Source organism: Podarcis cretensis, assembly GCF_951804945.1.
Source record: "Podarcis cretensis genome assembly, chromosome: 2".
Classification (NCBI taxonomy): domain Eukaryota; kingdom Metazoa; phylum Chordata; class Lepidosauria; order Squamata; family Lacertidae; genus Podarcis; species Podarcis cretensis.
Window position 1 is genome coordinate 68,446,213 of NC_137171.1, and position 15,765 is coordinate 68,461,977.

The 15,765-nt window shown below is 40.1% G+C and overlaps 2 protein-coding genes across 2 annotated transcripts in view; both read right to left on the reverse strand.

Moving 5' to 3' along the window:
* Positions 1 to 203: 203 nt before the first annotated feature.
* LOC307209555 (trypsin inhibitor ClTI-1-like) lies at positions 204 to 5,229 on the reverse strand. The gene is made up of 5 exons (XM_079964730.1): positions 5,120 to 5,229; positions 3,783 to 3,808; positions 2,166 to 2,299; positions 1,428 to 1,476; positions 204 to 1,126 (listed from the first exon to the last, which is right to left on the reverse strand). The coding sequence occupies exons 1-5, from the start codon at positions 5,172 to 5,174 to the stop codon at positions 1,121 to 1,123; spliced, it is 270 nt and encodes an 89-aa protein (XP_079820856.1). The 5' UTR covers positions 5,175 to 5,229; the 3' UTR covers positions 204 to 1,120.
* A 5,008-nt stretch (positions 5,230 to 10,237) lies between these two features.
* Positions 10,238 to 15,765, reverse strand: part of LOC307211251 (serine protease inhibitor Kazal-type 5-like) — a 30,661-nt gene continuing 25,133 nt past the window's right edge. Inside the window, exons 15-17 of the mRNA XM_079967728.1 lie at positions 15,455 to 15,503; positions 15,108 to 15,159; positions 10,238 to 12,498 (exon numbers count right to left, since the gene is read on the reverse strand). Coding sequence (XP_079823854.1) covers positions 15,154 to 15,159; positions 15,455 to 15,503 — 55 coding nt within the window. The 3' untranslated portion in view covers positions 10,238 to 12,498; positions 15,108 to 15,153. The remainder of the gene's footprint in view (positions 12,499 to 15,107; positions 15,160 to 15,454; positions 15,504 to 15,765) is intronic.

A 15,765-nucleotide genomic window follows, 5' to 3' on the forward strand; every position in this document is an offset into this window, starting at 1 on the left:
CAGGTGTCCTATTTGAATAATTTCCCCGAGTCCTTTCCTTAATTCATGTTGTGGATTTGATGGGGTTACAAATCACCTTTCTTCATGAAGCTCAATATAATCAATTGCTAATTAATCCAAAGAAGTTATGACCCATCTGGGGTAATAACTTCTGAAATACAACCAGATTCATGAAAAACAGCCATTGAATTTGCTTCAAGAAATTTTATTAAGGAACGAGCAAACATAGGGGAAAGTAAAGAACTGTCAAAAACCATTAAGGTAATATTGTGGGTTATCTGTAAATGACAGCAGATCAGTAGCAAAATCTTGGAGCAAAATCTGAATATGAGATCATTGTTCACACAAAACAAAATGTAAAGGTGCGTATCCAATGTTGTTTCTCTGCTGATGGAAGACTCTTTGATCCAACATTGTGGAATGGGAGGGGAGGAGATATTTTAAGATTCAGACTCCACCTTGCAGCCTTTTTGCTACCTCTCCTAACCTCCTGGAGCAGATACTTGTGTGAGTGTGTGTGTGATGGGAGTTGCAGGGTGAGGTGGGAGGTTGAAAAAATTGGCATTCATTTCCTGTTTTGCTGATGGAAGCCTCTACTGGGTTAAAGAGCCTTCTGTCATTGGAAAGAAACTATTAAATACAACTCAAATTGTAATGTTGGATGATCAGAAAGTACACAAGTTAACATTTGGAAACCAATATTTTGAACAAGTATCTTTGACTAGGATCCAAAGAGGTCAGCATGCATACGCAAAGCATTTTTATGTGTGTACATGATATTCCTGATGGTCTTTTCTGGAAGTAGATTTTTATACCCTAATGAGATTATAATGACCTTCAATCATCTTTTTGGGGAGCTGGGGAGACTGTCGTTGGTTGAGAGTCTGAAAAGCCCCCATATACAGATGTAAGATGACACATGAATCCTTGGATTCTAGTCTTCTTTCATTATTGCTGCTTGCATAGTTGATCTATGAGGGTCTAGTGGGTGAATGGTCCTGAGATGTAGCAGGGAGATTAGACTAGGAAGTCCCATTCATTGTTATATGATTATATGATTCCTGGATAATCAATCAGCACTTAACATTCTCTGAAATGCTGGAAGGTAAGAGTCTCCTCATTATTTCTGCAAAGAAAGAAAGAAAAGCTCATCATTAATCACTTTCTTCATTTCACTGGTAGAAGAGAAAGGTTTTTCTACCAGAGCTATCTAGATGGATTGCACTGGGTTTTTTATATAACAAAAGATGCAAGGAAGAAAGTATGGGGTGTGTTAATTAAACTTGCTGAAACTTTGCTCTGTACAAATCAAAGAAGTCTTCTCTTTGAATTCACAAAATGGTAATTCTACCATCATGATAAAGCAGCTATTTTGAATTTTTTTATTTTTATTTTTTACCCATAATCTTTTAAACATTTTTGCTTACCCTCTTGCAAGCTCCATAATGCATCCTGCCAACATTGTCATCAGCTTCTCTGAAAAAACAAGAGAGAAGGAATGTGGAACTCAACAAGTAAACACATTTTTTACATTCTGCTGGTAGAAAAAGACTTTACACATGAATGCTGTGGTGGGGTGAGGTAGTGTTGTACTTTCTTTTTAAAATACATCCTACACCTATGAGAACCAAGTGTAAAACAGTGTATGTGGGGGAAGCAGTCCTGTTTCACAGAAATCCACTCCTAGTATTCCCCTCCCCAAGCTTTCCTCGTCTTCGAGAAGTCTAAGAACAGGGGGAGCATTTGTGTTGTTCTATTGCTAAACAATTGGGACTCCAAATCCTTATTGATGTATTACAAGTCACTCAGAGATTCATCAGTAGATCCTAATCAATCTTTTGCCTAGCCTGGGGCAACTAAGGCCGCAATAGAACCTTTCCCATATTTATTTTCTGATCCTAAGACATTATCATGTTGTTTCTCAGTTTACCCATGAATAATCTGCTTCCAATGTTTCCTCTAGGATTTCACAATGTTGTCTCCTGCTATACCCTATCATTTTTACCCTGCTGAACCCTCTTAAGTCTTCCAGTATACATACTGCCACCATGCAGTCCAGAAGGGGATAAAAAGAGAGGAGGAGGCAATTTTATTGCATTTTATTATTCCTCCTCCATATTATTTGTTACCCAAAGATGAGCATTCTATATATCTATTACACTTACAGGTTGTGTTGGCAAATCTTGCATTCACTGGTATAAGTTCTGCCATCTGTGCCACAGATTTGGAGAAAGATGCTTGGGCAAGCTAGTGTTATACCACCAGGTCTCGGAACCCTTAGATATCTTTCACAATTGACCTGTAAAAGAAATATTTCATCAGCTGATCTTTTTTTTATCCTATCAGCTTCATTCTTTCATCTTCTGGAGCACGGGTAGGCAAACTAAGGCCTGGGGACCGGATGCGGCCCAATCGCTTTCTCAATCCGGCCCGCGGACGGTCAGGGAATCAGCATGTTTTTACATGAGTAGAATGTGTCCTTTTATTTAAAATGCTTCTCTGGGTTATTTGTGAGGCATAGGAATTCGTTCATTCCCCTCCCCCCCAATATAGTCCAGCCCCCCACAAGGTCTGAGGGACAGTGGACTGGCCCCCTGCTGAAAAAGTTTGCTGACCCCTGTTAAATCTGGAGCCTCTGAGAAAAACAAGGGTTGTATCTGATCCTTTCCATTTATACATAACTATGATGTTCAGCAATATTGCCTAGCTCTTCCATGGCAAGATGCATATGATTCAATGGAACAGTTTGATGTGCCTTTGTTGCAGGCTGGTTTTCGGTGGTTCTACTTGGTGGTCCAGGACAGAGGCCACCACAGAAGAGAGCTGCCTCATTTTATACATCTGTGAATTAGGAGGACTAGGCATATACATATTTGCTTATTTCAGTTCCTGTCTCATTTTCCCCCAAACTTAAATTAAGTAATCCACATTTCTGCATCAATTTACGGGTTTATCCTCACAATATATTTTTTTATTTTCATGCAAATTTTTCACAATAGACCATTTTTTCCTTCAGTTTTTGCAAGCAGCTTTCCGTAATATAATGCACCTTCATGTTGTTTCCACTCCTATATACATTTTAATGCACATTTTTTTAAAAAAAAATGCATTCTTGTACACAGTTTGGGTTGCAGAACTGCATTGCAAAACTGGGGGAAGTGTGAATTTCTAATGCTAGCTGTGTTTTTGGTTCACTTACTGCTGCAAGAAGTGTGAATTAGGTAGTTTTTGGTCTACTCACAATTTCTACAAAGATATCACAGTGAAATGAACCTCTGTACTAAGCATGAGTGTCAGAAACATGAACTATTATTTTTTCAAAGTGTGTGCAGCTCTTTGTTCTGTGCTAATATCTGTGCGATATTCCCTCATCCTCCTACCTCTTTCCCCATTTTAGCTATAATAAATTCATCCAAGCATGTTTAGGTTTTTGGAGAAAATTATAGATATATAATAAGAAAAGAAGAGTCATTGTCTGGAGAGGTCACTTCCTGGCTCGCATGGAGAAGCTGTTTACAACAGAAGCCCGTAGCTGTATTGAGGCAGCACCAAGTGTTGCAATGATGCGCCCCTAACAAATTTTGTGTCTGGGGCAACTGCTGCTGTGCCCCACCCCATGCTATGCTACTGACTGGAGGAGCACTGGGAGCAGGGGGTGGGGGTGGGCTTGTTGAAAAGCCTTGTAAAGAACCCTGGTCTGGAAAGCATTTGTTTACAGAGCAAGGCATTCATACAACTGCCACAAAACATGTAAAGCACAATAAAAGGGAAAAGGAACGCACCTCACTTCCACTGTCACTGTCAACACCTAAGATAAAAAAAATCACACATGAACACAAAAAATACACAGTTAAGATCAAAGCAGTCATTGAAGGAAACTGAGTTCAAGTTGTTAATTACCAAGTCTGCAGTCTTATAAATGAAGGAGAATAAGCCCCACTGAGCTCAGTCAAACTTCCTTCTGAGTAGATATGGAAAAGATTTCACTGTAAAGGTAGCTGAAGTTTCCTGGAAAAAAATTATTTCTGCACCCTGCACCGTGTGCTGCCACATCTGTTTTACACTTTTGCAGAATTGTAGCAGCTTGTATAATTGCTTGGAGTTTTTAAAAATATTAAGTGAGTTATTAATGCTTATGAATGAATGAATGAATGAATATGCCTGCACTTCTGCCAGAGTATTTTGTATTAAGATCCTAAGCACAGTATACTACACTGTCTTCTGTGGACTTTAATTCCATTCGCGATCACAGCCTAAGGCAAAAGGGAATGGCAAAACTAACTTTGGTTTTGTTTGTTTTTTTGTATTACCATTGTCCTAGGCAGATCACATTTCTCTCTGGCCCAGTAGTGTGTTTTCATGTTGTAAAGGAAAGGATGCAAAGTCACAGACAAATAGTGCTTCCAAATCAGAATGTCTTTATCGGCTTCTGGTGCCATTAGCTAACACAAAAGCGGCATCACATGGCACATAATAGGCTAGGGGGATGTTAGCACTAAATAGGATGAAGCAGGAAAGAAGGAAAAGTCACATTTGTGGGCTAAAGTTTACATCGCACAGAGTTTTCTGCAACATTTTCCCATCCTTTTTTTTTTAAACGAAAAGGCATCCCTGGAGATGACCATTAGTAATGGCAGAGAAAGTTCAAATACCAAATTATATTGTTATAGTGAGGCTATTATTGGATTGTAATTGAAAACTAATAAAATTATTGCCCCCCACAAAAAAAAAGGAATGGCAGAGAAAGGTAGGTGGAAAGAATCCCATTCTCTCAAAATCATTGTCCCTCACAGCTAGTTTTCTTTCTACGGGTGAAAAGAAATTGTCACATCTAAATTTTATAAACTCTTGGTGGGAGATGGAATATTCATCCCATTTCATAATCCCCACTCCTAACACGATTTACATTGCCAAGGCTCAACCATAGGCTTTTAAGAAGATTCTAGGGAGCCAGTAGACACAATCCAGTGATTTCTGGCTTGCAATCTCATTGAATATTGCATAACAATGTCCAATCCCATTGATTTCTCTCCCTCTTTTCAGTTGATGAATGAGAGATGTTTTTGCACCCATTGTGTGGGCCTGAAATGCAACTTCTGATCTACCAAAAGGTGCTTACCTGAGAGGAAAGAAAGAGCCAGCGAGAGCACCACAAAAACACCTACTGTCTTCATGATGGAGGCAGTTATTCAACTGTACATCCAGTCCCAGTAAAAGAGATAGTTCCAGTAAGGCAACTGGGTATTTATATGCGTGTGTGCAGATCCAGAATGCAGATTCTAATCTAAAGCAACCCTCCCAGTCTTTTGTTGTTGCAAACAAATGGGAATATTTGTTGAGGTCGGCAGTAACCCACAGGTTGAAATTCTCTGTCAGTAAGAATGAAAAGGCATGAAAACAGAAAAAACATTCGAGCTGCTCCAATGGTTTTGTTAATCAAACTGCAAGCTTCCGGTATCTGTAGGTCTAGGAGGCAATAGCAATTCATCAAGTGAAACCTCCAACTAGGGTTGAGGGAGATGTTCCATTCAGTTTGCATGTAAAGGCAAGCACACCTAAACCACACTTTGTAAAGCAAGATTTGAGCCGAAAAACAGGCATCTTTGGAAATTCACCCTTCTCAGGATTTTTCAGGGCAGTTCTGCAGCCAAGTAATGCGTATAAAAATCCATGTCAGGGTAAAGTGCACATCTAAAATCACATGGTCATGAAAATGCATTATAGCTGGGGCAACTGCATATGAAAGTATGCATTTTAGGACAGATTCACACTAAAATGCTGGTGATTTTTCGTGCAGACATTTTCTTTGAAACGTATGTGGCAATGTGGACAACTGATTTTAAGAGTGGGAAAAAGAAGAAGATGAGGGGAACAAAATGGACATATTTATTCGTCTCTACCTCTGAAACATTAATTAAAAAGAGGATGCTTATAAGCTTTTTAAAAAAAATTCAGAATTCAGTAATTTGAAGATTGCGGTCTGCAGGCAGCTCTTAAAAGGTAAAGGTAAAGGTACCCCTGCCCGTATGGGCCAGTCTTGACAGACTCTGGGGTTGTGCGCCCATCTCACTTAAGAGGCCAGGGGCCAGCGCTGTCCGGAGACACTTCCGGGTCACGTGGCCAGCGTGACATCGCTGCTCTGGCGAGCCAGAGCCGCACACGGAAACGCCGTTTACCTTCCCGCTGGTAAGCGGTCCCTATTTATCTACTTGCACCCGGAGGTGCTTTCGAACTGCTAGGTTGGCAGGCGCTGGGACCGAGCAGCGGGAGCGCACCCCGCCGCAGGGATTCGAACTGCTGACCTTTCGATTGGCAAGCCCTAGGCGCTGAGGCTTTAACCCACAGCGCCACCTGCGTCCCCGCAGGCAGCTCTTAGAGTCCTGCAAAGAAGCCCTTCTCTGATGTCCCTCTGCCGAATCCCCCTGTCACTGGCCTTGGCTGCCTGCTGGATGAAGTGACCATCCTTGCACACCACCCACCCTTCATGTATTGGTACATATGTGCTGCCTCTGCAAACTGACCATGCTGCATACTAAGGGGGATGTTGCAGTGCAAAAAGTTTGCTCCTGCTTGCTTACTGCATTTATCTTTGAGTTAAATTAAATAACTTCAGTGGAGCTCCAGTGCAAATCAGAAATGGGCACTGTGTTATTACGTGCGGATTGCCCAATGCAGCACCATCATTTATTTCAATGTGATACCAATTACATTGATACCATCAATCATGGTATCCTCCTGGATTGGGGAAACTGTATTATAGTGGCTCCAATTCTGTCTTCAATACCTAGTCCCAGAGAATAGCACTGATACTGTTTTTGAGCCTCTTGGGGGCTATGTTATGGGGTGCTGGAATGGATCTTATTTCCAGTGCTATTTAATATCAATCCACATTAGGATTTTCAAGGCCGGGTGCCATCAGTATGCCGATGACACTCAGCTCTACTTCTCCATAAGATCTGAATCTGGAGAAGCTGTGCAATTTTCCATAAGATCTCCATAAGATCTGAATCTGGGCAATTTTCTGGATACTATGATGAAATGGATGGATAAAATCAAGCTGAGCTTGAATCCTGGCAAGACAGAGGCACTGTGGCTAAGTAGTTGTCATGTCCTTTGGAACACTCCCCATGAAGGAGCAGGCCTGGAGCATAGCTGTCAACGTTTTCCCCCTTTTAAGGGAAATTCCCTTATTCCGAATAGGATTCCTCACAAGAAAAGGGAAAAGTTGACAGCTATGGCCTGGAGTTTGGGTGTTGCTTCTGCATCCAGCTCTGTCACGGGACGCTCACATAGCCTCAGTGACTAGAATTGCCTTTTACCAACTGTGGATGGTTAGACAAGCCTACTCAGATGTTTAGAAAGTTTGTAGGAATTTTAATTTTAATTTGTTTACTTTACTGCAGCTTTAACCTTTTGTATGTTTTATACTACATTTGTAAAAAATGTATAATTTAGTGATAATTTTATTGTTTTCCCTTTTTTGTCAAGGTTAGACAAGCCTACTCAGATGTTTAGAAAGTTTGTAGGAATTTTAATTTTAATTTGTTTACTTTACTGCAGTTTTAACCTTTTGTATGTTTTATACTACATTTGTAAAAAATGTATAATTTAGTGATAATTTTATTGTTTTCCCTTTTTTGTCAACTGCCTTGAGGTTTTCGACAATCAATCAATATATACATTTTACGAAATAAATAAATATAACAGATCATAGAGAAGCTCATTGGTGAGTTCACATTCTGAAGGAAACAAGTTTGTCTATCCAGAAGATCTGGCCACTCCAAACTAAACAATTAGCTATCCTGTCCTCCAGAAAGGATCTGTCATCTTCCCTCGCTCCTCCTTATGGCCATGAATTCAAACCATGAATGGCCATGGCATAGCAAGCAAGCACAGAAGCAGACATCTGTCATCTGTCAGTTAAAGAACTAAAGGATTCATTTGGTCTGGACAGTCTCTAAGCTTTGGTGACATCAGTTATCATCTTCCTCCAGATTTGTTCAGTCTTAGCTAAAAAAAAAAAGCAGTGCTTTATTTGATGTTCTCAGGTCAACACGGTTGTGGTATAAGAGATATAACAATGATCTCCTTCAAGTGGTTCTCCTGGAGGAACTGAAATCAGATGGTGTGGTTTGAAGGTAAAACAATTATTTGGTTTAGATATTTGCCAAGGGTATGTCATGAGCATCTGCCACATTACTTCTTATTGTCATAAATTCTGAACTTTCAACTAGGAAAGAAAATGGATTGCTTGTAGGTTAGATTATAATAAATCTTCTGAATTGGTTTCAAAGGTCATTTGGAGTTATCCTGAGCAAAACACTGGAACACATAGCTCTTTGATGATCATGAAAAAGGAAATTAGACTGCTGAACCAGATAAACACATATTATATCAGTCTTCCTCGACCTGGTACAAATCCCATAAGCTCCTATCATTGGCCATGATGGCTGAGATTGATGGGAAAAGGAATCCAACAACATTTAGAGGTCCATGGGTTCCCCATCCCTGATCTAACACACTCCACTTAGAAGTAATCTTCATTGCCAATAACATCCCATGTTGCTGTATTACAACTCCCATTATCTCAAACCACAGCCCATGCTAACTGAGGTTGAAGGGAGCTGGAGTCAAACAGTATCTAGTGGGCTCCAGAGACCTGGGGATAACTGAAATTTGGGAGATGAGGTGCTTGGGAGACCATAGGCATACAGATGGGTTTTCCTTCTTTCAGACCCCCCTCCCCGTGTTCTTTCTTTTTCTTAAACAAATGATCTGATGACCAGAGCTAGGAAGCAGCAATTGCACAGTTGTTGTAGTTATGACCACCACTGTGGAGATAAACCAGTAGATCCCAATTTACCACCTTTCCATCCCTGATCTATGAGTCTGTTACCTAACCTTGGGGTGTATTGGGTGTTAGGGGAGGGGTACTACCTCTTGTGGGGGGACACGTTTGGAGAACTAGCTCTCACCTGCGGCTCCTAGAAGCTGTCAACATGCAACAGTGGCCACACCCTGGGAAACAGCTTTGACTGGCTGGCTAAACCAGGTGAGGGTAGCCAATGGGTCTCAAACACTTGGTGAGCTAGGAGCTTCCCCTGCATGCGAAGACAGGCTCCAGCGGATTGAGCAGATGAGACTAATAGTGGATCCAACCATTAAGAAGGATGTCTCTGCATGTACTGCAAAGGTAAATGAGGGGCAGATGGTGCTTGTCCACCTGGGAAGGTTGTCCATCTAGGAGAAGGAAAACTTTGATCTTAAACCTCTGTTCCTTTGTAGGATATCTTTGGGAGAAGAAAGGGCTAAGGACTATGCCCTGCACAAATCCGGAGTGGAGTCCCTAAAATGGTTGGATGGTGCCTTGTACACCTCAATCAGCAACTCCTGCAGCCAAGCTGGTGCCAAACATATTTATCTGCTTTCCTTTGGACCACATCAGTGAGCCTGAGGGTCTTGTCGTCTATGCAGTCCAGGACTTCCATAACAGGACTGCATGGGTCATGTTGGTGCTGCTAATGCAGCGGTTTGACTTCAGCCCTAGAGGCACACTCCATTGTCTCTTGAGACAGTTGGATGCCAACCACAGCCAGTCTAGACCAGGAATGTGGAGAGTTTGGGATCTGCTGATATGCTAGTTCAGGTATCCCCAAACTCAGCCCTCCAGATGTTTTGGGGCTACAATTCCCATCCTCCCTGACCACTGGTCCTGTTAGCTAGGGATGATGGGAGTTGTCCCAAAACATCTGGAGGGCCGAGTTTGGGGGTGCCTGTTCTAGTTGATATCCAAGTGCAACAGGAAGGATTTCTGACTTCCAGTTGTTTTAACAATTGCAATAAAATGACTTCCCCCACAGCCCAGACTATATTGCTGAAGTGAAGGAAGCTGAGAGTGTGGGAAGGAACCAGAAAGGACTGTGAATGCAGTTCATTTCTGGGGCTCAAAACAAACTGCTGGGTGCAGGATTCTTCCACTTTAAGTGTATGTCTTTTGCACCTGGCTCCAGTTAGTGGATCTGAGGGTCCCAGTAATAAATAACAATTATAGATTCTACAGAGTGGAAGAATCTCTCAATTTCAGTTCCTTTTTACATACAACTCTCCACATTTCTATAGCAGTTTGCTAATTTATATATTTATTAATCCTTATGAAGATTTGCCAACACTTTTGTGAGATTTGCACCTACTTTATTTTAAAGTTTTGACTAATATACGTATCTTTGCAAGCACTTCATTCTGTTTATGAAGATATTTATTTTCATGTACATTTTTCATGAATATATGCATGTTCATGCCCATTTTTTTGGTTGGAGAGCTGTGTCACAAAGTTTGGAGAAGTGAGAATTTCAAAGGATAGCTGCCTTTTAGTTTGAGAATGGGAATTGGGTTGTTTCTCATTAAAATGCAAACAAAACCAAATTTCTCCCCATTCCCTAGATCTAGGCAAATATAGAGTCTAAATATAGATCTGCTGGTTACATTAATGAGTATGATAACCAAGAGGGAAAGCATGACTTCCTTCCCCCCTTAATTTATCTTAGTGTATGCCAGTAACAAACCTGAGCTGCACAGAGTCTTCTAAAATAAATGGTTTGTAACAGTGTTCCTCCATTATGATACTTTTCATATCTTCTTTCCACTCAGCAACAGTTTTATCTATTTTTAGGTTTGGGGTTTATTTCCTACATTTATATCCTGACTCTTCATATATAATTTTAAGGCAGCATACTATGTCTTCATGAATACTTGGTATCCATGCACTTAAAGCAATTGAACAGTTAATGACACAATACACAACTTCAATAAGCATCTGAACAAGAACACTTAAAAGTGTTTGAACACATACACCAATAAGATAAGAAAACTACTTAGAGCGCTACTTTGACTGCCAGTGCCTTAGCTGGAGACCAGCAGCCACGTTCATCACATTTATAAAATTCAGCTGAGAAATATAGAGGATACACAAGATCTCTGCCAAAATATACAAAGAAGGCTGTCACAAGAGGGATTATTTACAGTCCCCATCACAGTTAAAAGAAAATTAAATCACAATGTTCTGCCAATATAACTTCATATCACACACACACCCCGATTCAGTATGAACTAAGGGAATATTTGCTTTGAGGCACCGCCATAAATTAAACAACAGCATGCCTAAATCTCACGGCTTTCACCACAATTTCCCAACATATCCAGCTCAGAAACTGAACTGTACAGTCTTGAAAATATCAGTAGTGTGTTAGATGCAATGTTCCATACAAGTCTTTAAATGGAGACTTAGACTGTGGAGGCAAGAAGAGATACAACTGCTCAGTATTCTGTACAGCAGTAACTCCTGCTTGCCAGTCAATTTTGCTTATCCAATGGTATGAGTGATGTATCTTCCCTCCTCTCTAACACCCCTTCTCCACCTCCTTGGAGGTTTCTACTACTGTGGTTGACAAAGCTGGAGCAGGGACCAAAAGGATAAAAAAAGAAAAGCGAAAGGGAGCAAAATAGGGGAGGGGGGATTATTTCCTGCCTCCGATGTTTTTTGGAATCTAGATCCAAAAATGCCCTAAAGCTGTTAATAGTGATCAACCTGCCATTGTTAGAGAGTAGGGGCCTCAGACCTGGGTTTTGGCTATCCTGCTCTTTTTTAAATCTTTTTTTTTCTGAAGGATTTACTTTTAAAGGATCTTTCTCTCTAAGAGTCAGCTGAAATTTGCATCTACATATAGAAATGAGTTTATGCACATTTTACACATGTTTGTGTCATGGGCTTGTGCCTTGGGTCTTTTAAGGACCAAGCAAGGACTTGTTTTTCTACCTAAAATATATCAGATCAGTGTTTTTATATTACAGTGGTAAATATTATTATTATTATTAAAAATCTAGCTCTAGAAACATCAAAAAACAAATATTATTTTACATACACATATTTTGGAAGAAAATATCTACATATAATATTGAGATTACAGAGCTAGAGGGGAATGGAGAATAATAATGAAGAATAAACCATAAGCTGTATGTTAGTCTAATGACTATAGAGCAGCCTTTGCCAATCTGGTACTTTCCAGATGTTTTGGACTACAAGTCCTGTCAGATGCAGCCAGTATCTGGAGGGCACGAGGTTGGCAAAGACCACCATAGTGTCAATGGCTACATGCGCATAAATGACTGGACAAAAAGTGTTATATGCCATTTTACAGAGATCTTCTTAGGATTTTTTTTATTGAAGAAACTCAGTGAGATTGGTGGAGGTGAGAAAATGTTCTGGAGCGTCCATGGAAGTTGGAAGAATGAAACTCAATAAGGAAGCAAATGGAAGAGTCCGTCTGATGACTAGGTCATCAAGGTCTGTTAGCCTGTCCCCATGCAGAACAGTGCAGAGTTGTTGCCCATGTACTATAGACATGGGATAGCTCCTTGAATATAGTATGAAGGCAGGCTTTGCAATACTTGGGAATGCAGCAGTTTCCTTGATTCTGAATGCCAATTCTTCCATCACTTGCTCTGGGGAAAACAGAATGAATTTAGTCTGAGGTTCGGAGAGGACAAAATCTATCTAAATAAAACTTTATGAAGTTTACTACTAGGATAACAAATTATACTAGGTATGTACTTAGGTAAATCCAGTGCGTTAAAAAAAATGTTTAGGGGTACTCTCATTTTGACTCAAGACAATCACTATTTTATAGTTCAAATCGGGAAAAATAAAAACAGTAAATGGACAAAAGTACAAAGATTCACAAAATGCTTAGGGGTACCCCTGCATACCCCCAGAAAAAAAGCACTGGGTAAATCACTTTGATATGAAATCTATGCTATCTGTTGCTTGCATTGTGGAGCAGATTGTCTTGCAAAGGTTTCACAATTTCAAGAGGCTGAAGGTTGCCGGTTGAAACATGCCAATGATCTTTGAACTTTAAACAGCTTTATTTTCTAATAATATTTTTTTTCCCTGCAAAGTATATTGACAGTTCACAATTGTTCTCAGAGAAATTTAAATAAAATAATTAAAAATTATTTGTAAAAAATGAAAGTGAGGCATCTAATCATAAGCCTGCATTTTTATCAAGCTTATATTTTGATCAGGGCCTGTATTTTAAAATGAGCTTAAAGATCTTCAAATGTTCATGCCAGGCAGAAGAGCAGCTGCCTAAGAACCTTGGCAAGATGTTTTTCCTCCTAGACAAGGGGGCCCCCTGATTTATAGCAGAAAACAATTCTCAAAGTCGTAAAAAGGGAATTACAGGCTGACAGCCAAGGTTACACTGACCCTACATATTACAGAAGATAAAAAAAAGAGATAAACATAATTAAGAGTGGGTAAATAGTAAAATAAAACCATGTGCCTCCCGTTCAACTTGAGCCATATTTTTCTAAGGTTCAAAGGTCAAGAGCAATGGAAAAGCATCTAGCTGGCAGAAAGGAAGAGAGTATTTTGGGAAGTCTTTTTCTAAAGTTGTTTCTTTCTTAAACTGAGATCCTTTTAAGATTTCTTTTCCTTTTAAAAGGTTATTTATGTTATGTATTAAATATATTGGCTTAAATGTAATTATGCAAAGGAATTAGAAGCTAAGAAATGTTAAATCCTTATGCTAGATTCTTATTTCATATAGTTGGAAGAGATCACAGGGGCCATCAGCCACCAGCCCAGCCCCCCTTGCCAAGCAGGAAACATCATTAGAGCATTTGTCAAGCTTTTGTTTAGAGACCTCCAAAGGAAGGAGATCTTTCAATGATGATCCTTGACATCTGTTTAAGATAAAAATTTGAGATTAAACCATTTGTTTTGGAGGGCAATAGGGCGAGGTGAGCTGGTAATTAAGGTTCCTTGTTGAGACATATGTAAGATATATTACTACTTATTTGTCATTTATAGATAGAAGAATATATAGCTTTTTGATTCCCATAAAAGGACATGAGGAAATGGGTGTATCTTTTGTGATTGGTTCTAGCAAACAGCCAATGGGAATTTCAACTAGGCTGATTGGACAGAGGCAGCCACAGGAGGAGCAAGGGGGCTGGATTAAGGAAATATAAGTGCTGGCCAGAATGGCAGGAGGCCAGGCCAGAGCTTGGTAACCATATACCACTGTGCCTCATATTTATTTGTCTGACAAATAAATTATTATTTTAATTTCTCTATTGCTGCGTTGAATATTTCATTCCAGCTAAGCGTTAACCACAAGCAGGGTGCTACAAAAGTAAGCCGCATTCCGAAATTCTCTGGGGCAATAGGAACACATATTTAATACTGTGACAACCTAGTGGCTCTAAAAACACATACACCAAAAACGCAAGGCTTGGAATGAGGTGGATCAATTTGTTATCTGAAAGTCAATAAAATGGCAAATTTTCAGTTATCAGTACACAGAAATTTCTAATATTGTCTGCAGAGAGAGGGATATTCTCTGGGAGAAACATGGAACTGCCACAGTTATTTCCAAAGCAGTCATCATTTCTGTATGTGGAAAAAGGAGCCCCCTCATAAGTTCCTAAATTCTTGCATGTGGAACAGAGTGCTTGGGTTCTCTGACTCTGTGAATTTGATTCTGGAAGCATCTGAAATGATGTTTGACTGAGGCTTACTCCTAAGTAAAGAGACAAGTGATTGCAGACTTGGTGCTTTGGATCAAGCTATAACAAAAAGCCAATGTGAAATTTCTTGTTTTGTATTATGGCTGAGCTAGAACAACATGTAGTTTCAAAGCCACTGCTCTCCTGGTGACACTAATACAGGAGCCACATTTGCTGGGTAGTACTGATGGGTGAAAGGGAGTGAAGCCAAGAGAGTTTCACATGCCTAAGACCATCTAATGAGTTCATGGCAAGGACCTCCTGACTGGACAGTCTCTTAACCACCACACAGCAACAAGGTTAAGCTCTCCTCATCATTCTCAATCCTCTCCTGGGCCTGCATGCCTTTACTCTACATTCCCATTATTTGAGCAACTGTGAGTTTAGAGACATGTATATACTGGGTGTACATCTGGTTCCTTCCTTAGACTGCGAGTCACCATAAAATTGCTACAGGTTTTTCTGAAGTGTTTGGTTGTTGTAATAGCCCTCATCTCCCTCATTACAGCCATGTGACTTTGGCTTCTTCTTCTTCTTACCTTTGTCACGCTTTCTTCCTAAAGCTTTCTGGCAACCTGAACGCCTTTATATCTGGGAAGAGAGTCATAGTGAGAGGGTGGTGTTACACATCTGAAGGCCCATGTGCGTCAAAATGACATTAACTGGGGGGGGGGGGGGGTGTCAAAGCAAGAGTCCTGACACAAGGGCGGAAGGGGTGGGACAGAAACTGACCCAGTGCTGAGAGGACCAGTTCACATTTTACACAATTGCTAAGCTCTTTTTCCCCCTTCAGTTTTATGGCTACAATAAATGGGATGGTGAAGAGTTATTATTATAAACTTCTGGTGTCCATTGTCAATCTATATATAGTAAGAGCAGAACAAACCTTAGGGCATGGTCCGATATTTTTTATACCAATTTCAGATTTCGTTTTCCTAAAAAAAGGGAAAGAGAATAGATTAGTGTGAACACACATACAGCCCTAATAACTTCACTGGTGGAAAGGCCTTCATAGTAAGGTCACAGAACATTTCACAGATTAGATGTGATGCTAAAAAGAATTCAGAATATAATCTGCTGCAAAGGTTGAGAAAGAGTTTGTTTTCTGTCTCAGTACAAACATTGCCATTAAATCTGTTGCTGATGGTTCTCTTAGCTCCTTTTTAAGCATTGCGCAGAAACATCTTTTATGAATCA